At 37.0% G+C, this 24776-nt stretch overlaps 1 protein-coding gene across 2 annotated transcripts in view; it reads right to left on the bottom strand.

The window, feature by feature from the left end:
• The window catches only part of slc43a2b (solute carrier family 43 member 2b), a 79134-nt gene extending 60080 nt beyond the window's left edge, over positions 1–19054 (bottom strand). For both annotated transcript variants that reach the window (XM_039757126.1, XM_039757125.1), the window contains exons 1-2: positions 18949–19054; positions 14459–14668 (exon numbers count right to left, since the gene is read on the bottom strand). In XM_039757126.1, coding sequence (XP_039613060.1) covers positions 14459–14618 — 160 coding nt within the window. In that variant the 5' untranslated portion in view covers positions 14619–14668; positions 18949–19054. The remainder of the gene's footprint in view (positions 1–14458; positions 14669–18948) is intronic.
• Positions 19055–24776: the final 5722 nt, after the last annotated feature.

The following is a 24776-nucleotide window of genomic DNA, read 5'->3' on the forward strand; positions in this document are numbered from 1 at the left end:
TCAACTATTTGCAAGTTTATCTTGAATTCTGAATTTTGCTACTATCTATCTACAGAACACAACTCCTTTACAGCATACTTTTCATTAAAGCTAATCTAATTTTATTAAACACTAAAACCAAGTTATCTTCAAATGTCACAGATGGAATAAGAGTTTACTCAATTGAAGAAGGTGACCGCGCCATTTGTTTTTTTTATGTCCGGTACTGAAGGATTTGCGTAGTCCATGCTTAACTAACCTTGGTTAATGTTGTGAAGAAACAGGAGTTTGGTCTTCCAGAAAGTATAGGCACATTGAGGCCACTGCCTCACATCTTCAGCCACCATTATTTTATTTCTTTACAGACCATGTCACAACACAAAAGCTACTAAAATCTCAATCTTAATATGCATCTAAGCCAGTGACACCTTTTTCTTGAATCAATAAATTGATATTTCATTTTGACAAGTTCTTTAGAAAACAATAGTTAGTTTTACCTAGTAGCTGACTGTTTTGTACAAATTCATGCTTACATATTTGAAAATGACTTTGAAAAAAGTACACTTGAATGTAATTTATGATTTTATAGCCCCAAGAACCCTTCAGGCTTTGGGAACCTGTTAGAAAGCACAGGGTGGGATGCTGGACTTATTAGCTCTTACAGGTTATCACTGCTATGCTAAGAGAGAGGCAGAATGAAATTATGCATCAAATTTAAAAGTTGACTGAAAGACATTGACAGGGTTGATACAACACCACTTTAATTTATTTGGGAGCTATGTAGTGAAAATGCTTGTTCCCTTTTTAATTTGTAATGTTTTACTCCATTTTGCTTTTTTATTTTCTTTCACCGTATCTAAATCTTAACACTGTAACAACTGAAGCATACTGCTGAAATTTGACAGAAAAATAAAACATTGGTTAAGCTATCTATTTGCACTTTCATACCATGCACTTTTTCTACTGTGACAACTGTTGCATATTTTCACACAAAGTCTAATTTTGAACACATATTTGTTTTCCTATAATTAATTTTAACATTTTACATCTTTTAAAGATAAATTTACACTTTGTGATTTCAAAGAGCATGTTAAATGTGTCTGCAAGTTTCCTAAAGATTAGTTTTTTCTTTTTGTTCTGCGTGATGGGCAAAGGTAAAAGTTCTTGAAGGAAGGTACTTTGCTGTAATTGAATGACCTCTGATCTTAAATTATTCACCAATCTATTCTCCATAAACATTTTTTCAGAGTTATAATATGGAGAAGGATTTAAAAAGAAAAACATCTTAACATAAAACTGATTAATATTTGGAGTCTGTGCCATATATTTTTGATGACATTTTCCAATGTTCTGATATGACCCAGAAGAGACTCATATCAATTCCACTTTCTAACCTGATGTGTACTGAGTATGTAAAGAGAAATTTGTATTTGTATTCTCAAAATTCACATTTTGGGGCGGCACGGTGGCGCAGTGGTAGCGCTGCTGCCTCGCAGTTAGGGGGTTTGCTTCCCAGGTCCTCCCTGCGTGGAGTTTGCATGTTCTCCCCGTGTCTGCGTGGGTTTCCTCCGGGTGCTCCGGTTTCCTCCCACAATCCAAAGACATGCAGGTTAGGTGGATTGGCGATTCTAAATTGGCCCTAGTGTGTGCTTAGTGTGTTTGTGTGTGTCCTGCGGTGGGTTGGCACCTTGCCTGGGATTGGTTCCTGCCTTGTGCCCTGTGTTGGCTGGGATTGGCTCCAGCAGACCCCCGTGACCCTGTATTCGGTTTCAGCGGGTTAGAAAATGGATGGATGGATGGAAATTCACATTTTTTAAATGACCCCTGAAGAGAAACTCCTTATAGTCAAGCCAAATGTTAAAAGAAAGTAATCTTTTAAAAAACGTCCACTAGTCATTTTAGAACTACATTAAACAAAAAAGACGAATATGAAGAACTGAAAGTTCATAAGTTGTAGAGCAGACTATTCTGAGTAAGGCTTTTCTCAGCTGATAAGCAAGCCTAATAGAGATTAGAAAGATGCCTAATCAGCAGTTCAGGGAGTTTAACTAACAGGTTGAAAAAAAAAGAATCTTGTAGATTATGTAATGAATGTTCATGCTTTTAATAAATGGTAGTCTGCAACTATGGGTTACTGATTCAATAAAGATATATACTTAGCAATACTACTTATTTGTAAAAGGAAATAAACACCTATATAACAAATAATCGGTTCAACCATGGATACATACTTTGTTCCATGTTCATCTATTGACAGAACTACAATAATTGTAATTTTTTTAAATATTTACTTCCTGACACATTTGAAAATATAATAAAAGTAGTTAAAGTATGACCAGAGTTTTCTTTTAGCCTTAGGTTGGTTGAAATTGTTATCTGTCAGACACCCTTTAAGATTTTCCGTTTAGAAAAGCTTGCATTTCTGTCACATCTTTGAAAATGTTATGTGTTTATTGCCAACATTTCAGGGTTTGTACTTCTGAATTTATATGTTAAAATTTTTCCGGTTATAACATTAAACTATGTACTGTAATGTAACTTAAACAATACTGGAACAAATAAAGCATATATTGAAATCCACTGGCATCAAACACACCTCACCAATTAAAAAGGGCCAGTGGAAAAATACGTAAATGTATAGATAGTAGCACCTGAAGCTAGGTTTGCAACAACAAAATGCAGCATGAAAATGTGTATGGAAAGTTTGGACCTCTATCAAAAGCCAAGTGAAAATATAGATTACCATTCTGCAGATTCCAGCTTACAGCAATACAGTAATACAATGGGTATCACGGTCATAACCGACCAAATGGGCTTAGAGTTTGGAAAATCTGTCTGTTGTGATTGTATGCTCCCTGATATATGTTAGTACTGCTGGAGTAGGCCTCAACTATCTGTGACCCTAACCACAGAAGGTGGATTTGGTAATTCATACTAATCCAGTAAAATAATAATGGCGTAATTACACACTGTATAGCAGTGAAAGAACACGGTGGTACTTCAGAAAAATAGTGAACAGCTAATATTGCCTGTTGATCAACTTGTATCAAATTTAAAATTCAACTGCTGGGTCATCTGTTCTTTTTCACAGTATACCTTAACAGGAATTTCCAAAAATCGAAAAATAATCTTACAGCCTGTTTATTATGAATCCGTTCATTTAACTTTACTTACTTTAACTTATTTTGGATTAAGAGACTGAGGGAATGTCAAACCTATGCCAAAAAATGCAGTGGAATATGTAAGAATTTACCTGAATTATCATGGAGGTACACAAAATAGAAACCATGCCAAATCTGAAATTTCCACTTTTCAACCCAACAGACAATGTGTCTCTTAAATAGGGCAGTAAACATCCCAAGGAATTATTTATTCAGACTAGGAAATCTAAAGGTATTTGGCAGTGACACTAGTCATTGTTCAACACTATTTCCTTTTAACAATGAAAAAAATACAAATTTGATTTGTGATAGATATTTCTGCTTGGATACTCAACCGGGTCATGTCCAAAGAAAAAGATTTTAGAGAGAGAAAACAAGCATGCAGTACAAAATGTACACTACAGTGAATGAATGTAGAAGTCCTTAGTGCAAACATATGTAGGCAAAAAGTTGCTAGTTACTATTTTTGCTGAGCTAAATAATTTCACAATCAGAAATGGCACTGATTGCTTACCTTTGAACCACCTTGCCAACCGCACCCACCAGTAACTGTAATCTCAAAGACAGGCACACCCGCCATCTGGGAGATCAGCAATTCTTTGTTTTATGATAGCCGTGCGTTACACAAGCTGTATAAAATACTGTACATCTGATATCAAAGTACCAGTGCCCCAGAAGGTATGTGTGCACATACAGTATACAGTGGGTACGGAAAGTATTCAGACCCCCTTCAATTTTTCACTCTTTGTTATATTGCAGCCATATGCTAAAATCATTTAAATTATTTTTTTCCTCATTAATATACACACAGCACCCCATATTGACAGACAAAAAAAAGAATTTTTGAAATTGTTGCAGATGTATTATAAAAGAAAAACTGAAATATCACATGGTCCTAAGTATTCAGACCCTTTGCTCAGTATTTAGTAGAAGCACCCTTTTGAGCTAATACAGCCATGAGTCTTCTTGGGAAAGTTTTTCACGCCTGGATTTGGGGATCCTCTGCCATTCCTCCTTGCAGATCCTCTTCAGTTCTGTCAGGTTGGATGGTAAACGTTGGTGGACAGCCATTTTTAGGTCTCTCCAGAGATGCTCAATTGGGTTTAAGTCAGGGCTCTGGGCCATTCAAGAACAGTCACAGAGCTGTTGTGAAGCCACTCCTTTGTTATTTTAGCTGTGTGCTTAGGGTCATTGTCTTGTTGGAAGGTAAACCTTCGGCCCAGTCTGAGGTCCTTAGCACTCTGGAGAAGGTTTTTGTCCAGGATATCCCTGTACTTAGCCGCATTCTTCTTTCCTTTGATTGCAACCAGTCGTCCTGTCCCTGCAGCTGAAAAACACCCCCACAGCATGATGCTGCCACCGCCATGCTTCACTGTGGGGACTGTATTGGACAAGTAAAGAGCAGTGCCTGGTTGTCTCCACACATACCGCTTAGAATTAAGGCCAAAAAGTTCTATCTTGGTCTCATCATACCAGAGAATCTTATTTCTCACCATCTCAGAGTCCTTCAGGTGTCTTTTAGCAAACTCCATGCGGGCTGTCATGTGTCTTACCTCTACTCGGTGTGTGGAGACAACCAGGCACTGCCCATCACTTGTCCAATACAGTCCCTTAATGAGGAAAAAAATTTATTTAAATGATTTTAGCAAATGGCTGCAAAATAACAAAGAGTGAAAAAATGAAGGGGGTCTGAATACTTTCCGTACCCACTGATTAGTTATTGGTATTTGTGTGGTGATGGGTTGCCTCGCGAACAAGAGGTAAAAAGCCCATGAAGAAGGCATAACAGTATCAGAAATTACAGCAAGGGCCATTAATTTTATTAAAGAGTAAATCACAATGGCAACTGGACAGCTACTACTATATGTATACAGCGGATTTTGTGGGGCAATGTGGGGACAGAGGTCAGCTTAATCTGAACACAGAAGGAGAGTATGCAACAAAGATTCCTTGACAGGAAGGTAGAGAGGCCAGGTATTAACAATTCAAGAAAGATTATGGTGTATGAAAGTGGCTAAATAGGCGAGCCACAGTGTTATTAATCAGACCCACTGGTGCAGAAAACAATATTGTGTTGTTTTACTGATATAATTAGTTCTTCTATTTGCTCATCCTTCCCTGTGCTTTTGCCGAAAACAATACTGTTGATATACTTGCAATCCTCTTTGGAGTGCTTGTAAGGGGGTAGAATGTTATAGCATGTTAGATTAATTTAGCGTGCTAAGACTTGTTTCTTGTTTTCTCCTGGTAGGTTGAATTCAGGACTATTTTAAAACTGAACTGAATAGTAAAAAAGTAGATATACTTTTTCAAGGGCAGATAAAGTTGCTCAAGGATGTTGCTCTAGATTAGGCTGGCTTGCAAGTCATGTAGCAAAGTGGGGAAAATAAGAATGGGATTCTGAAATAAATGTATCAAGGCTCCTTCACACTTCACATAAAGTATAAAACAAATACTTAAAAATATTATTATTTTTGCTTTAACTTGTTTCTAAAGCAAAATCCTTAAGAGTTATGGCCCTGCATTCTTATTTTTTACCAGCTCTTTTTGAAGTATGAAGCCTTACCTTTTAACAGTTTTACATTTTAATCTGTAGTGCTTATTCTAAATTAAATATGTAACGTCTACAAACAAAAACTGATTTAAAGCAAATGAAGATAGATTAGGCGGTGAGAGTGCATTATGTTGGCTACTACCTTGCTCAGACGTCACCATTTTGGCTTTGATTCATATAGATTTCTCATTCAGACCAAAGTAAGTAACTTTAACTCACACATAATGAATAGCTAAGCAACCTGTATTGAGTCATGCTATAAAACGTATTTAGAATAAGAAAAGGCCATTGTTTCCACCCCAGGTCTCAGTTAGATTCATCATTTGAATAAGCAATGCAGCACAGTTACATTTCAAAAGGGAATACCCTTTGTATAATTGGACTGATTTAGAATTTCACTTGCAACCTAAACATGCAACCTGGCAACTAGTCCTGTACACAGTAGCAATTTACTATTTGGAACAAAGAGAGACAACTGGTAATTTCCAATAGTGACAATTTACAGGTATAGCAAACAACTAACCAGACAAGAAGCAACAAAAGAACATAGCTTAGAAAACCAAGTACCTGCAACTGATATTTCCCAAGGTTTAACAGAAGCTGCTCTGTACTGCAGAAACTTAAATAGTGACAAAGATGAACATGGGTACTCTTATAGTTTGCAAAGTACTCTCTTCTTATGGACAAGTTGAAGAGTATGCCAATGAAGCAGACAAAATGAGAGTATATACACCTGTAAATCTCCCCTAAAGGGAGGAAACAAATTCTTCTCTGTATGTATAACATTCAGTATTTTTTCCATAGCATCTGAAGAAGTTTATTGAAGACACACCAATATGTTTTTGAAGGTTTTGCTTTACTCAAGTGTCATGGACAGTTTCGCACACAAAATTTGTGAACAAAATGTTAAGGAAGACTGAATAAAAAGTAGTAGTAGTAGTAGAAGTAATACTGTCATGTATATAGAGTGCAGGTAACAGCACTTATACAATATCCACCACATAGATCAGTGTGATTTCTTCACAACAATCTCACCACTGTTAAATTTAAGAAATATGCCACCCAAAAATTTCTATTTTTTATCTTACATTACCCAAATGGTTTGTAGTGATGCCAGGTTCTCCGGTTGTATGCTCAGAATGAACAAAACACATCCATTTTTTGCTAAACTACTGTTAAATAAATACCTTTGGAAAAAAAAGGTAGTCTACAAACAAGAAGTCCATTCACATGGGAAATAATGGAAATGAAAACATTGTATCCATAAACACACTCTAAGGGGTTACTTTAACATTACTTAAACATACATAACAGTTTAAAGCAGCTTGATCCAATTTGGGGTCACAATGGGGCTAGAGCAATGCAAAAACAACTCTGGATTGGGTGCCACTCCATGATAGGGCCCACTCAGGGAATGCCCCATACAGAGACAATTAGGAATTGCCAACTAACCTAACATATTTGTGTTTAGGGATGTGACACTCAAAGGAAAACCCACACGTCATGTAATAAGTCAACATGGAAACAGACAAATACAAAATGCTTGATTAGTGAGATGGCAGTGATTACCCTCACCACACCACACTCCATATTTGATCCTGGCCAAAACACCCAGATGTCATTTAGCCATGGCAATGTTTATGAGCTTTAATAATACCATAATAATAATATAATATATATATAATATATATAATAATATCAACCATTCCTATTAGCTCAAACGTATTATTACTTTAACTTTCAAAAATAAATATATTTCACTGAGATAGATAGATAGATAGATAGATAGATAGATAGATAGATAGATAGATAGATAGATAGATAGATAGATAGATAGATAGATAGATAGATAGATAGATAGATAGAACAGTTTTATGTTAAGAGTATGTCTATAAAGCAGTTAGAAAAAGTATTCATCATTAAAGGTTTCTTGTACATAACTATCAGAGGAGTCTCCTAATTCCAGTCAGTCCAAATATAATTTAATTGTGTATGTGTTATGATTGAACTGAGGTTTTCTGTACCATCACTAAAATGCCTTCTTCACCCAGTCAAAGTTCCTGATCCTGACATGTAATGAACTAAAAAACATTAAAAGATTTTTTTTTTTCCCAACAGATGAAACAGATTTACTTGTTGCCTTATCTCAGGGGAAGCAAATGACCCAAGACCTGGAATTTGGGAGCACTGCAGTGAGGCTGAATACAAATCCATTGGGGTTCACTATCAATGAGGTGCTTTATCTTCTTAGTGAATGCTGTCTGACCCATATAGCCAGCATTTTACTATGCTGCTTTAATGAATTACTGATTTTTTTGTCTTTTCTTTCTAAAGAAACCTTCCTTCTCCAGGACATTCTGCACCAGATTCACAAATAGTGTGAGATTTATTGCTCTGCTGAAGATAGAAAACCATGCTAAACATTTAATTCAGGTTGGCACAGTCCTGCCCTATTGAACAATGGCTCTCACTAGTTGTATGCTGAAAAAGAGACATACACACTTTTGAAATAATTGTTTAGTGTAACAGTTAACAGAAACAAATAAACAAGCATGCCATCTTAAATTTTGTTTGGTCACTGTAGTATAGACAAGGGATGTATACAGAATAAACAGAAGAATTATAACCTGCATGTGTGGATCTATCAATAGTTTCCCTATTCCTATGTAGTTAGCTTTTCTGTATGTTTTCTGCTATAACGTGCACAGTCTGGAAGAGTACGTGTAACTAGCATATGTTTTCCTTTAGCTGAGCCAGCTATTTTCACCGAGTTTTAGCAAGATGCCATTTCTCCTTTCGTTTACTCTGTCATTTAGCTTAAGAGATTTAAAGACAAGCATCTAAGCAAGTCTGACTTTTATATGAGCACAATAGTTGCACAATTGCGCAATGGATTCAAGTGCAATCACGGATGCATAAGTATTATGTAGTATCCACATTCTATTGTTTTCTAGTTACTTTAATTTGTGACCCAAAACTGGGCCAGTTTATGTAAGAGTGAATGTGTGCCCATATGGAACCATATTGAGAGTTGCTTCCTGCCTTTTGCTAAGTGAAACTAGGGATAGGCTCCAGCATGACTCTATCAGGTCAGGTTAGGGAGCATGCACTAGTACAGCGCATTGTTGCACCCCCCACAAAGAAAAACAGCTTGGGATCCTGGTTGGCAAAAATGATTGATTCAAAACAGTAAGATGTAGGCGGCACGGGTAGCAGTTAAGGGACTAGATCTCTAAACCAGGATGTTGCCTCTGAAACACTTTATGACCCTGAGCAAGTCAGCTAGCCTAACTGTGTACTCCAACTGTAAAACAGTACTATGGCCTGTACATACAAGGGGATAATGTGTACTATAGAGAAGGTACTTGATTATGTCATTGTAAAAAAGGCAGAAAAACCTGGGTGTGTGTTATGCCAAGAGGTATCTTCACCATTGCAATAAAACTGTTTTTATTAAATAAATAAGTGTGTAATAAAAATATATAAACTGAAGAACTTCCAAGGATGTTTGTGTACATTTTGATGACAAGGGTAACAATTATGTGTCAGCTACTTTCTTTAAAAAAAAGCAGATTACAAAAACCTGTTTGTTCGCAAAGAATAGAGCAAGAGATTAAAACAAAAAGAAAAGAAAAACACCATCACAAATGAGAATACACTTGTGTGTGTATGTATATGTGTGCATGTGTATGTATATGCGAGATCGGACTGACAGGGAAATTAGTGATTATTTCCTGCTTATTAGTGAATTCAGGACAGTCTAAATAAAAAAATGGGAGTAATATGAATTTAATACTGCTAGAAAAGAAATTCTGTTGTCCAAAACAGAAAAGGCAGTTCATGTCAATACAGTATATTTAAATGCTGCTCATAGTTTAAAGATCTGTTCTGAATAAGACTTTACTATGATGTAGTTCACTCACTGCAATGAAATCCTCAAAAATCAACAACATATTAGAAAATACACAGCTTAAAGACAAACACCATGAAATGCATAGAAACAGGTGTTGTCTTTCAAGTGTTGTTGCTCACCCACAGAGCTGAAGTTAAAAAATAAGCCTTTGCTGGACAATACGGTTTGCAACAAAACAGGATTTTGGGCTGGTGAAACTGGGAGAAACTGGACTTCTTTATTATTAGCAATTTTCGGAAATGGGGTATGCATTGAGTTTTCGTAGATTTACATAGTTGTGTATTCATAAAGAAAAAAAGAAAAAATAGAAAAGGAGATTAGTGACACAATCTTTAGTGATATGGCCTTTGTCATATGTCAGTTGCATGTAGGTGTAAATGTATTGTACATTCATGTTTTAATAAAAGAACACTTATTGTTCTATTTTGGAAGCTTTGTGAAAAAGTGTTATAAAACTAAAGTTCACTTCTGAGTGTGAATATTCAAGTCGATTTCCTTCCATGCTCTAAAAACCTACCATTTCTATGACTGTAGATTGTAAAATTCTACTGTGAAGTAAATGCTAAAAATTTTAGCATGAACTATTATGCAAAGTAGTGGACTGGCTTCCCACTTGGGAATAGATCCTGCTTTGTGTTGGTTTTCTGGTGGGGTGGATGGTCAACTTGCTGTTCAACTTCACTAAGCACTCATTTTTCACCTCTCATTTCCTTGTCTCTCCATTGACACTAAATCTGCCCTTCACCCAAACCAAACATTCCTGCAGATCTTTATGGTATCTCTTTATCATCTTCTCTGTAGTATATATGGTGGGGTGGGTTACTGGTTTCCTCGTGGGAAATCTTTCTCTCTCTCTCTTCTCTCTCCTTCCTGCTTTATGTTACCTGCATGACAGGGCTATGTTTTTCATCATTGGTATGCAAAGGAGCAATCTTACTACCAGTGTCGGCCACCTTGTTATGTCCCAACACACAACAAACACAATTATTGTTGCTGTCAAAACAGGCATGTTATGGGACAGTAATAAGACTGGAGAGATAAGGGCCGACGAGTTGTTCTCAAATGCTCTTGTGTCCTTTTATCTTTGTTTTTCTACCAACAAAATTATTGTATGTAATATATAATAATTTAGTCAGTACTGTAAAGTAACTGGCACAATGTCATTCCCTAATTTGAATTTTCTGCCTGCAATGCATCATGTCGCTTAATTATCTATGTTTATAACATACAACACTGAGTCGTCTTTCTGGTCCTCTTTCCACCTTCCTAAATTCATACAAAACACAATGATGTTCAACAAAGGAGGGTTCAGTAATCTACTGGGTAAGAGCCACAGTAAGTGTAGACTGTAAGCTCGGACATTTGGGTGTATTGTTGATAGAAGAGTCCCCATCAAGGTTTAGTTTGCCTTCATAAGTTATATAAAATCTACTGGGTTTGAATATCCAACATTCTATTTTCACAGCATACTCTGTTTTTCAGGAGAATTCTCATTACAGTGGGAGACATCAGCAAGGGCATGGGTTCACCAGAGTTTGTTCTATTGGTCTCTTCCAAATCATTAGCTCAGTGAAACGTGACTTGCAGCATTTCTGTATCTGTATTATTATCCTTAGGATAACTATATGTTACGGAGATGTAAAAAAAAAAACAAATAGTCTCATGATTTAAAATAAGAAACAAATGGAGTGAATATACCACCACATTTTCACAGTGAATGGCAAAAACTCTTCAAATATCAATTTTTTGTCCCCAAATTTTTAAGTGTGATTAAAATGCAAAATGCAATGCCTTATAGTTTTATAGGCACTGCTTAGACTATCGCCCAAGCTTCTGACAGTGATGATAAAATGAACATTCTCTAGGCATGCCTTGCTCACAGATGCCATTTGCATAATAAACACATGAGTAAACCATACCCTGGAAAAGCAGCTCAGTAGAAACACTGAAACAAGGGGTGGCTCTATATCTCTCCGCTGAAGCATCAGATGGGCAACAATTGTACAGCTGACAGGCTGTGCTCATGTCAAAGTGTATTTCCAAAACAAAAGCTGAATTATAATCCATCTGCTGTTCAGGGTTGAAAACAGTATCCATTACAACATTTTGTTAACTGTAAAATAAAGACAAACCAGTTTTTGACAAAGGGGAAAAGTAGGAAGCAACATAAGCTCCTCTGCCTGGTATTATCATTGTACACTGTAACTCTTTCCAGACTTGATATGCTGTGGCTCAATGATTTATTAGCATAACTGTTTACATTACAGAGATCTATTTTACTATAGCTAGTAAGCTCGCAGAAAATGTATTTTCTACAGCAAATTTCACAGCTATATACTGTAGCTTGCCACGTATTTGCATTTTTTGATGCAGTAGTTTAAATGTCACACAGGATTATTCAGCTGTATTTTGTAGGGCAGTGAATACCTTTGTGTTTAAAGTTAACTGAAGCTGACCATATTAAGTGTAGTGTTACAGCACTCAGAAAGAAGCAAAACAAAATTGCTGATGTCAAATTGGTACATACAAAACATAGCTGAATTCCATATCATTCAGTTTGTTAATTTAATTTAATTTTAAATACACATGCAGAAGAAGCATATGTCTGGCAAATATTGAAAAATTGACAGTGTGATGCCTAAAACAGCTGAATAAACTAGTATCCACCCATCCATTTTCCAACCCGTTGAATCCGAACACAGGGTTACGGGGGTCTGCTAAAGCCAAGCCCAGCCAACACAGGGCGCAAGGCAGGAACCAATCCCGGGCAGGGCGCCAACCCACCGCCGGAATAAACTAGTATTCTGTATGTAATTCAGCTCAACCCTCAACACTCGAAGATCCATAATTAAGAAATGCCTAAAATTAGATTATCTTGTTTGCAAAAACTGGAAGGTAATTCTTATTACTCTATTCAGTATATCCATCAGCTCATTTTCTAACCCACTTATACAGTCCACGGAGGTGGGTGGGATGCTCATGCCTATCTTGACAACATTAAGCATAAGGCAAGAAACCAGCCCTGAATGGGAAGAAGAGTACGTATTTAACTGCAGTAATTTAGAAGAACTTGTAACTAAGTCAGGCTTTTTATTGTCTAGCATTACTTTAGCTGGTTTTATTATTAATGTATCTTAATGTGTTTCCAAAACATCTTTTAAAGAATTTGAAACTGCTGACTGATAGACATATACTGAACAATATTTATTATTAGGCCATCACAAAACTGGTACACGTCGGACAAAAACTGGACTGAAAAAATATCATAAACATGTTTGGTATGAAAATATATGAAAAACAGCAACCAGCATGCAAACAAAGTCATAGTTTTATTGATCTGTCCATTTTTAAACATGTGTATAAGTATGTGTAAGTTTAGGGTCATTGAGGATCAGAGCCAATTCTGGTAACATCAAGATTAAGGAATGAACTAAACTTCATCAGATTTCCATACACAGTGAACAATTTCAAGCTGGGATTCAACCAAACCTGCAATTCTTTGGGATGTGTGAAGAGACCAGAGTGCTGGAAAAAAACAGGCATGGGAAGAACATGCAAACTTCACACAGTCATCCCCTGAGCTGAGATTTGAACTCAAGACTACCAGCACTGTAAGGTAACAGCAGCAATAACTACTACTCTACCACCATGCTGCCTTCAGTTGTACATAAAATTGACAAATTAACACTGAATGGTCAAAAATATTAAGCTAAAGGACAAAGCAAAAAGACAAACTGAAAAATGTCAAGAACACAGGAAGCACTACAGAGACATTACTAAGCACTACTAAGACATGCTAATAGTTTTTTGTTTCCTAAGAGCTAAAGTGAGAACATGAATAAAAACCATTGGATTTTGAATATATAGGGACAACACCTGCAAAATACTGTAAGATTTATCAAACAGAATCATAAACATTAACTAAGGAACCAAACTTATGATACATTAAAAGATATGAAATAAAAAGAGAACATATGCTAAACCCAGTGGGAAAGGAAGTATGTGTTTCAGTTAAAGGACATAAAAAGCAAAATATTGAAAAGAAATGTTAATAATATAGAATTGATTCACTAAACACTACCATTACAAATATTGTGCTCAGTTGTTACCTGGCATTTCTAACATGAGAAACACTGCATACAACAAACTACAACACAGCCTGGGCGTTACAGAAGTGTAAAAAACACCTAAAGTGGGATAATGATAGAACAAGAATGGAAATTACATATTTACAGAAACACGTCACAGAAGCCCAGCGTAACTAGACGGGTAAAACGTAAATGCTGTTCTCATTCTGTGTATATTTCTCATTTCACTTTTGATATTAACATGCCTTTTAGATTCAAGTAAGTCACAAGGACAACCCATTGACATAATCTGTTTTTACCTGCCACAACCAGCGCCTCATCAAGGGCAGCTTTGGGCACAGTAAATGTTTTACCAAAAACAAAGTGATATTGTGCATATAAAATATATGAATAAATAGGATATATCATTGTGTTACAGTACACAAGTGTGCCTATCATGACAATGACTATAGTTTAATGTTATACTGAACATGACTAGGATAAATTAAGGATTAATTGATGTTTCAAAATCACAGGCCATTGGATAATAAGGTGCACTTGCTATCTGCATGGCTCCCTTAATAACAATACTTTTGCAGACAAGCAAGTAATGAATGGATAGAGATCTCAGAACAGCTTATAAGAAAAGTCTGACTCAAACACCATAGTAGCTGTTGTGTGTCTGCTGCTCTGTCATTATGTATATCTATTAAAAAGCAACAAAGCATTCTGGTCTTCAGTGTTGAACAGGAAAGAAACACTAATACATGACACATATGCTTACCTGGTTCATGACAGAGGTAGGAGTAGAATCCCTCCGACTTCAACATAATCAGCAAGGACCCCCATCCTAGTAACACTGCAGAGAAAAGCAGGTTCTCTATGACAGCTGTGACTGCCATCCACCATCGTCGTGCATGGGCTGTGGCAAGTGTGGGAGCCATGGCAGTGTTTTCAGGAAGAGCCTTCTTCAAATAAATAATACTGCAATACCCTAGAAAACAAAGCCAAAAGCTAATCCCAGAAGACATATTTAGGAGCAGTTAGATTTGATGAATGCCTTTCCATAAATATTCAGAACAGTTTTGTTAAATGTTTAATGCTGACAATATTTAGTCAGAGGGATTTAAGTTATTATTTATACTCCTTGGCCTTAGTGCAGTTTTCAGTTCAACATGTAATTATTTACAAGATTCAACCAAACCAAACCTGCCACTATTTGGGATGTGTGAAGAGACCGAAGAGACCAGAGTCCTGGAAAAAACAGGCATGGGAAGAACATGCAAACTTCACCCAGTCATTCCCTGAGCTTAGATTTGAACTCATGTCTACTGGCATTGTAAGATAGCAGCAGCAGTAGCTACTCCACAAACAATGCAAATAATTACAAGATTATTTCAATTTTACAGAATTATATGTGATACAGTTATACATTTATCCATTCATCCACCATCCATCCACTTTTTTACTCACTTATTCAATTTAGGGTCAGGGGAACTAGTATCTATCATGGTACCTTCAAGCTGAAGGTGGGGACCTACACTGGATGGGTCACCAGTCCATAGCAGTACACACTCACACTAACAGTCTCCTCAAATCACACATACTGAGTGGTTTACACTTCCTCTAACATGGCTGAGCTGTGGATAATTATTTTGTTTTCTTGTTTGCTCTGCAAAACATGCTGTGAAACTGCACACTTGATAAAATACCAACTTATGTCAAATTAAACATTTATAAACACGTTTAGATAACTATAAAATATAAATTAATATGTTTATGAATTGATGTATTCTATTATAGAGACACATAGAGCCAGAACATCCATGTACAGTAGTTTTGTGTACAAAGCCTGGGTGGGCCAACAGTGCTCTTCATGTATACATTTGCAAATCAACAAAAAAGTAAGATGGAGATCAATAAGGAATTTCGTTCTCTTTCTATAATAGTTAAAAAGCATTTAGCTGAAAATGGCACAATGGAAAACTCTCCTTACCCAGGCCTTATTTTGTTTAAAATTCACACAGCACAATATTCTTGAAGAATTTCAAATATGTTGGCTGCTTCTGATGTCTCATTACTTAACATGGCCTAACACTGGTCAATACTTCCACATGAAAAGATCAAAATGAGATAAGTTCCTATAATAAAATAAAACTCTGTTTGACTAAAAGACTATGGAAAGACTCCACCATCATCATCACCATCCATCTGTCTACATGGTAGATACCAGAAGCTTGTCCTGCACAACTACTTCTCATCTATTTCCCACTGGCGCAGTTGCTTTTGTTCAGGTCTTCATTTACAGTTGCTTTTCCAAACAATGTAAAGGCACATCCCTTTTTGTTTCAGACCCTTTCTGGTCTTCATCTGGCGAGAAGGCGTAGGACAGGCAGGACCGCTACACTGCATTGCGTTCAGTGTAGAATATATTCTTAATTAAAGACTGGCGAACCAATCTTATTACAATTTAAAATTCCTACATGGAAACATAATTTATGACCTTTGCATTGGATGTGATTAGGACTTTATTTGATAGATCAGGCAGATGCGTATAAGGAGCTTCCGTTACAGGAGATGTTTTTGATCATATTGTTCACTTCCCCCATATAGCGACGGTCTTTTATAAGTAAGCGCATGTTACATAGCAAAGGAGATAAACATCGTAAGATCCCGCCTTCTCTTCTTTCAATTGGACGCGTCTCAGGGAGCTTACATTCTTATTTGTTACACTTCCTCCCCCCTCCTCTTTTCATTGGTCGTGTCTCAGAATGGTCGCAATTGGCTAACTTCCTCTGCAGTAATAAGAAGAATACGTTTTGTTTGTGGCCGGTTCAAACCGGCGCGGCGCGAGATCTTCGTTCGCTAGTATACAGGCAGGTGTAAGTAGGTTCGTAAGCCAGCCTTTGTGAATTCAGCAGATTGAGACAACCTTTGCAGCTTCGTCAGTGCGTTTGCATAATTGCTTTGGGGTAAATATTGACAGGAAACGGAGCTCAATAATAGGAACTTGGTATATGTTATTTCATCAAACAGAACCGCGTTTAAAAATGTCGTCTGCTTATTACAGTACATTGTCCTATTCTGCTGCCATTTCTGCCTGCAAGACGAGAACACTGCTAAACTGACAAGACGCCTTGGAGCTTGTTTTTCTTTTGACAAAATGCATTATGTCTATTACTACCAATCATGACAGTGTTTACAGAAGACAAGCTATCAGGAGATACGAAATTTAAATGGGAACTAAAAATGTGGGCAAGCTGGTTTGAACCGGATAAGTTCTGGATAGTAAACAGCAGAAGGTACGCCATGTACAATTGGAGTGCGGCTGTACATGACGCATGCACACACATCTGGACGTCGGCAATTGCGGCTTATGAACCAGCACTTCTCTTAAGGAAGCTGCCGATCGCAGGATGTACAGTGTGATCGGCTTGTTCTCCTGCTGAAAGAGAATATAGTAAAAGCAACAATGACCCGTATTAACTATCTTATAATTGAACGAGTGTTAAATCGAGCATTTCAAAAATCGATTAGACATAGTATACGGTATAATATAGATGCAGCCTTAGGTGTAATAGTGTAATAAAATGTAGCGTTAAGTCTATTAAGACTTCCGTGACAATAGGTCGTGCATTACACAAACCTCAATACAACATACAATCGTGTAGAAATCAGAGAATAAGTACAAAACGCTGCCTAGGTAGACAGCAATACTTTACTTGTCGGTCTTTAGATGGGAAGCCGGTAAAATACATGCATACGGGGCTGGTAGTTAACTATTTCGACTATTGTATTCCATTTTTATCCCACATACAAATACACACCTTATTTTTCGTACGTTGTGTTCTTCAGCTGAAGCTTTTGATGAATACCTCTATTGTTATTGTATGTAGTGCTTCAGGCACTTGAGAATAACGAATGACAATACAATAATTCGTTATGTGGTAAAACTCTGTGCGATGTAAATATTGTAACAAATATCCAAATTTAAATAAGTCAACTGCACGAATTAGAGTTAAGTGATTTTAAAACTTAATAGAAATCATAATAAAGTCGATCTCAGTACTGTAGCTGCAGCACACATAGAAAATAGGGGTGCGATTTGAATTTTATTTAAAGGAGAACATCACTGAATATCCGAATAAGTAGCGGCATTTAGTTTTAGAAATTTGACAAGCCTCTAAAAGACGGCTTATTTCTTTGGATTTTTTGACATACTAGTACTCGTAAATCGGCGAGTACTGTATCGCACCAGTTCATCTGGTGGCGGGCTGCACCACCCTGGCTTAGCACACTGTTAGCTTTGCACGATTCTATTATTTTTTTCAGATTTCCAGTTCTCTTCTTTAAGAAGTGGTTCTGCTTTTTTTTTTTTTTTACCCTGTGTTAACCGCTTCCTTGCTATTCTGTCTGCTCCCTACCTCCCTCTGGTTTTCGTCCATGACTTTGTCATTTCGGACTGCATACTGTAATGGGTGAAATGGGACGTGTGGAGACAAAACCACATAAGTATAACAAATTGAAAGTATTAAATAATGACTTGAAGAAGCATAATATCCATTGCAAGCCTCAACATTCATTCATTTTGTCTTTCAACAAGTATCGGCCTCGCATTTAGATAACTCTCGCTTAACGGTTCTAATGAGTTCTATGTGCCCAGAACGTTTTCACAACAGTCGGTTTTGGTGTTAGTTGAGCAGCTTATTCGTGTATTTAAGGAACAAGTAAACCCGCTTCACCTTATTTATTTCAAGAGAATGTATCAAAGATAAGAAAATCAAAAGAAAGCTACGTCCTTACACTTTATTTACAAAGGCTCTCACCTATATGACACACTACCCGTTATAGACTTAACACATTTCTAAAACAAAGATCATGTTGATGGCTAATATTAAGAAATCAATTCCGCATCTCTGTGGAAAGCCCCGTTTACCCCATATTAGCAGTCGTGTGTTTTAAAGGTACCACCGCTCCATTTACTGAAGAGAATCGCTGACATTTCATAAAATGTTTTTAACATGGCACATTTTATCATAGCATGAACATTTCAGTTATAAATATGGATGAGACCTTCCGTTTGGTTTTGCTTTCTGTCATAAATAAAAACAGCTCTCTCTTCGGTCCGAGCTTTTATAGCGGAATTGATGACAACTGTTTGGACGACTGTACACTTTGTTGCAGTGCTCGGCTACACCAAATGCATACGCTCCTGTGTATGTCTACATTCGCAGGATTTTTAAACGAGTGGCTTTTACATCTTGATGCTCTTACCTGCGGCTGCCCTTCCAGGTTTGCAGTGCGGATGCGCTGATACCCACTTGCACCCGACCAGACGGATACCCGTTCTCTCGACTTGCGCTTCGCCTGTCGGTTTTATTTGGCAGAGCGAGCTGTTGCACAAACACGAAGGCGACCCCATTGGCTGGAAGGAACAGCCAGAGACAAGGCATGGCCAATGAAAAAGAAAGACAGGAATGAAGGAATAGGAATATTTATTACACGAGGATTCGGCTTACTTGTATGAACTAAGGGGCCACTTTTTGCCTAAAACCCTGTTTATGTGGCTTGTGATCCCTGGCTCCTGGTTCATTGGAACGTATGTGTGGAATGTATATATATATATATATATATATATATATATATATATATATATATATATATATATATATATATATATATATATATATAAACAGTACAATCACCTATAATTCTAACTAGAGTAAGAAAATGAACAGGCAGAGTAATCAGGATGAAATATTCTGTGCATTAAAAAGTGCGCTATACAACATCCTATTGGAATGGATCTGTTAATTTGCAAATCTTCGCTCAATTACATTAAAGAAATGAATGAAAGAAACGCGAGACTCCTAAATATGTATTATTTCACCTTTATATATTCTGTCACGGAGTAAAACACGGAATTAAGTAAACTAAATTGAAAATAAAACGTTAGGACCAAAGAGACTGTGCTAAAATTATTAACACAGATCTTTCATAAGTATATTTTCGTGTTTATATTTTGAAGGTGTTCTGTTTTAATACTGGTATTGTAGCAGTTATGGTATCTCATTTTTTTTTTCTGTTGTGTTTTAATGCCGGGACTGTGCCTGTTACATTAATCTAATTTTTATCTGGTTAAAACATTGCCTGTATTTCCACATTGGCTTTATCCTTTTATTTCTACCTGCTTTATTATTCACATTGTTGCTTAAAATTACATTATATGTGAAGAAAAAATAATAAGTCAAGTTAGATATTCCCAGCTTGTCAAGTTTACCAAGCCAAAAGCTGAAGCTCCACTTGATACTTAGAATTTTAACTCTGCACACACTTCATTTAATGTATACTGTGAAATGTTCCATTATAAGATAAAAGAAAACATGTGGCACCTGAAGAATAATTTAATAATAATAGTCTGTTCACGCATTTGTGGTTAATTTAAAGTTACCAAATAACAAGACTTTAGGGACAATGGAGGAAATCAAAGTATCCACAGACCACCTATGCACATGTGTCATAGGTGATAAACTGGCTTAAGCAAACTTGTGACCTGTAAGAGGACAACCAGCAACCTGGTACACAGCTTTATCCATACACATCCATCAGGTATGATTTGTGTTTTCTATTTGACAAAATTAAGTTCTGTATTTTAATACATTCATGTGTATCATTTGCACCAGAAAGTAGTGGTATGTTGCATGTTGATCAGTCCTGCAACTACAAATTTCACGATATTATATAATACTACTACTACTACTGCTAAATTGATTTGCCAGCTCCCAGGCCTACAACAGCCTACAACACCAACCATTATATATAGCACCATGGCATTCAAGTAACAGTAATCGTTTAGTGAGAATCAGTGCTTTTGAGTGTTTATAAAGAATATATCTTCGATAATTTCTAGGACAGCAATGTATCAGTCTCTTCAGTTCATGCAGCAGACTTGGAATGTACGTAGTTACAGATTTACATGATTACACTGGAAAAGAAAACAAAAAGAGTATTTAAGAGTGACCTCAGCGTGACCACTGATGGAAGTTTCACAGTTAGACCTAGGAGAGATTAGCAGTCACACACAAAATAAGCATTTTGTCTGAAATTCATGCTACATCACATAGCATGAGATGGGGACAAAGCCAACAAGAGAGATGCTAACTTAAAGGTACCTGCTCATGCCAGCCAGGGTCGAAAGATACATACTGTCAGGCAGTGCTAGACTCTGAGTGTACAAAGCATGTCAAGGACGCTCAGGCTGGAGCTTAGCACAAATCTGCATTATAGGTGAACTGATAGCAGCTGAAAGAGACTTCACACGCTGCAGATGGTAGGGGAAAAAAAGGCAGACCGTTAAGGGTTGCTTAGTGTTGACGGGTGCAGGGACACCAGAATTTTCTAGAAGATGCTGCGATCTGAAGGCCATGCAGCCTTTTGATTGTCATGCTCTTAAAATTGTTTACTTCTGGATAGGGATTAAAAACCACCACAAAACCACCCGGAACTTGAGTGAGTGTTGATTCAGGAGGTGGATGATGATTTGGGTAAATAATCACCGTCAGGTGAAAACAAATCATCTGAGAAAATGAGAAACTGGTGAAGATGAAGCAGCCTTGTTAGTAGGTACCTTGTCGGGGAGTCGGAAGAAGATCCAGTATACAGCAGCTGAGCACTTTGTAAAAGAAGGTTTTAACTTGTGGTCCTGTCATTTCTTTTATTACTGGATGCTCTGCCTGTGATCATTCCTTGCTTGTTTGTTTTGGCAAAAAAATGTAAAAGTCTGTAAAACTCTTGAAAGGGAAAAAATGCTCTTATACGTGTTTACTAGATCAGCGGCTAACTGGAAAAATCATAAGAAAACATGCTTCCAAATATGCTGACTTAGTGGTGCCTGGCAGCATATACTTGTGAGTATTTTTGACTATTTAAAAGAGATAACTGCAGCTGAAAACATCACATAAATAAATAAAGGTATTTCTGAAACTGTTGTCAGATACAGGAGATAAAGCAAAAGTAAAACTTTGGGTTATTGTATAGATTTTATTCTTATTTGGACAAAAACAAGGATGTGGTATATCATTTCGTAGGAAAGATGGAGGAAGAACTTTAAGCGTGTAGAAGGTGTGAAGTCTCCTTTACATATGTAATTGGTTAAGCATTGTTTCTTCACCCATTTTAGACCATATCTTCCACTGTATGTTATTTCATGCAAAATTTTGATTTTCTTTTTTGTGGTACTAGGGCAGAAAGTGCATTTACATACATAAAAAATGTACATTATGCACTGCTTTGATAGAATAATATATTTTAGTCCTGGGTTACTATACTATTTTTTGTGACATTTCTTGGATCCAAGGTTTTTTCACCTTAAACCTAATTGTCTTCATACTGACTGGCAAACTGGTGTACAACCAAGGCAGGATTAAGCAAATCTGTATATGGCAAATGAATTACTTTCTTTTTAGCCTCAAATTATGTATTTGTTTACAAGTATAAAGCCATAAATCTAAACCTACATTCTTTATTGTGAGAGACTGGCGACTAATCTAAAGCTCACTGCTGTTTTGCCCCTCAATCTGCCAAGACAGTCTATCCATAACCTACCTATTAAAAATGAGGGATCAGAATATAGACAGGTTTGAATATGAAATCGGGCATTAATTTGAATCAATGCTTATTAATAATACATTCATTTATATGTCATATAAATTGAATGTGGCTCAATGTGTTTCAATACAAAAGGTATACTGTTATATATTATAAAGACAAAACAGATTTGAACAAGATGGTAATAATAATAAAGTGAACAAAGTAGCTGAAATGTTGCTTAAACTTTTATTTATAAACAAGTGCTGAAAAATACCAATAGTTTAAGCTAGACCTAAAAGTGGTCAAACATGCCTTCAGAAAATAGTCAGACCCATTCATTCACTTTTTGCACATTTTGTTATGTTGAAGCCTTGCGCTAAAATCATTTAAACTCATTTTTCCTTTATCAAGCAACACTCAGTACCCCAGCATAACAAAACAAAAGTAAGATTTTAGAAATGTTTGCAAATTTATTAAGAATTGAAAAAATATCGTGGTGACACAAGTATTGAGAGCCAATAATTACTATTTCGTTGAAACACCTCCATAGCAATTACAATCTGGAGGCTTCTTGGGTATGATGTGACAAGCTTTGCACACTTGGATTTTGGGGTTTTCTGTCATTCTTCTCTGAAAATCCTCACAAACTCTCCCAGGGTGAATGAAGATCATTAGGGGAAAGTTATTTTCAGGTCTCCTCAGAGGTGTTCAACTGGGTTCAAGTACTGGCCCTACTGGCATCTTACAGACATTCCCAGAGTTGTCTCTAAGCCAGTCTTGTGAGGTCTTTGCTTTATGTCATTATCCTGTTGGAAGGTGAACCTTCGGCCAATTCTGAGGTCCACTGCACTCTGGAGCAAGTTTACATAAAGTATGTCTCTGTACTTTGCTCTGTTCAGCATTCCTTCGATCCTGACTAGTCTCATTCCCAAAAATAAATCCACAGCATGATGCTGCCGCCACACTAACCACTGGAATGGTATTACACAGGTGATGAGGTGTGCCTGGTTTCCTCCAGATGTCCCACTAAGAACTGAGGCCAAACAATTTAATTATCTGTTTTGTCAGAACAGAGAATCTTGTTTCCTGTCCTTTGTGTGCCTTTTTGCAAAATTCAAGCAGGCTTTCATGTATCACCCTGACACTCTGCTATAAAGCCCAGATTAATCATGTGTTGTAGTAGTGGTTGTCCCAGAAGTTTCTCCCAAGTCCACACAGGTTCTCTGGAGCTCAACCAGGATGCTTCTCCCATGATTGCTCAGTTTGGCTGGGCAGCCAACTCTAGGAAACGTTATGGTTGTTCAAAACTTCTTCTCTTTAAGAATTATGGAGGTCAACGTGCACTTGGGAATCTTCAGTTGTGCAGAAATTGCTTGTAGCCTTCCTCAGATCGATGCCTCAACACAATCCTGTCTTTAAGCTCTGCAGGCAGTGCCTTTGACCTCATGGGTTGGTTTTTGGTCTGATAACATTATCAGCTGTAGGGCCTTCTATAGACGGGTGTTTGCCTTTCCTAATCATGTCCAATCAATTGAAATGACCACAGGTGGAATTCAATCAAGGTGCACAACATCTCAATGATGATCAAAAGAATGGGGTGCACCTGAGCCAAATTGCAAGCGCCATAGCAAAGGGTCTGAATACTTAACTGTCAATATATTTCACTTTTCTGTTTTTAATGAATGGTAAACATTTCTAAAATCCAGTTTTCACTTTGTTATTCTGTGGTACTGAGTATTGTCAGATAATGAGAAAAAATACATTTAAACGGTCTTAGCAGAAGGCTTCAACATGACAAAAAAAAAAACAAAAAAAAACGCTGATCCACAAAAGCAGAGTTCTGGTATGATCCGGATAACAGCACAACAACATTACCCTCAACTGCCTGTTTTCCTGGGTGACTAATGATGTCTTTGCTTCACGTGATTATCTTCCTTTCTGAAATTGCTTAGGTTTCTGAAATCTTTGTAAGATCAATGTAAAAGCTCTTAAAAGCAAAGTCGGCCGCTAGTTTCACTCTGTTGGGGGCAGTGCGATGGCGGATACGAGAAAAGTACGCCGCCTTCTGGTGGTTGGCTATCACTGCTGTTTTTTTCTGCCGCGGCACTGTGTTTGCGCGTATGTGTCTACGCCCTTGGATATTTCTGTGTTTTTCGGTGTCTGCGCGTGTCAGACACTGAAGCAGCCACAGCCCAGTTTTAAGCTTCCTACACAGTATGCCTTAGAACCAAGAGTATGAAAGTGGGCAACAGCGCGGACGTCAATTCGGAGCAACTTTAACAGAATGCAGATGTTTTCCCAACTTTCCACATTACACATACACAATTTCCAACACTTACTCTCTTAATCCCACCGACCCCGTTTCTCACACTGTTTACTTTATGAGGGGTGGTTTGATAATAATTTCATAATGCGGTGTAACACGATGGATTTATCATTCACTCATATATATTTTTGTAAACATTACAAAATACAATCCACAACAATTCCATTATCCCATACAATAAAAACAG

This window comes from Polypterus senegalus, chromosome 6 (genome assembly GCF_016835505.1).
Source record: "Polypterus senegalus isolate Bchr_013 chromosome 6, ASM1683550v1, whole genome shotgun sequence".
Classification (NCBI taxonomy): Eukaryota; Metazoa; Chordata; class Cladistia; order Polypteriformes; family Polypteridae; genus Polypterus; species Polypterus senegalus.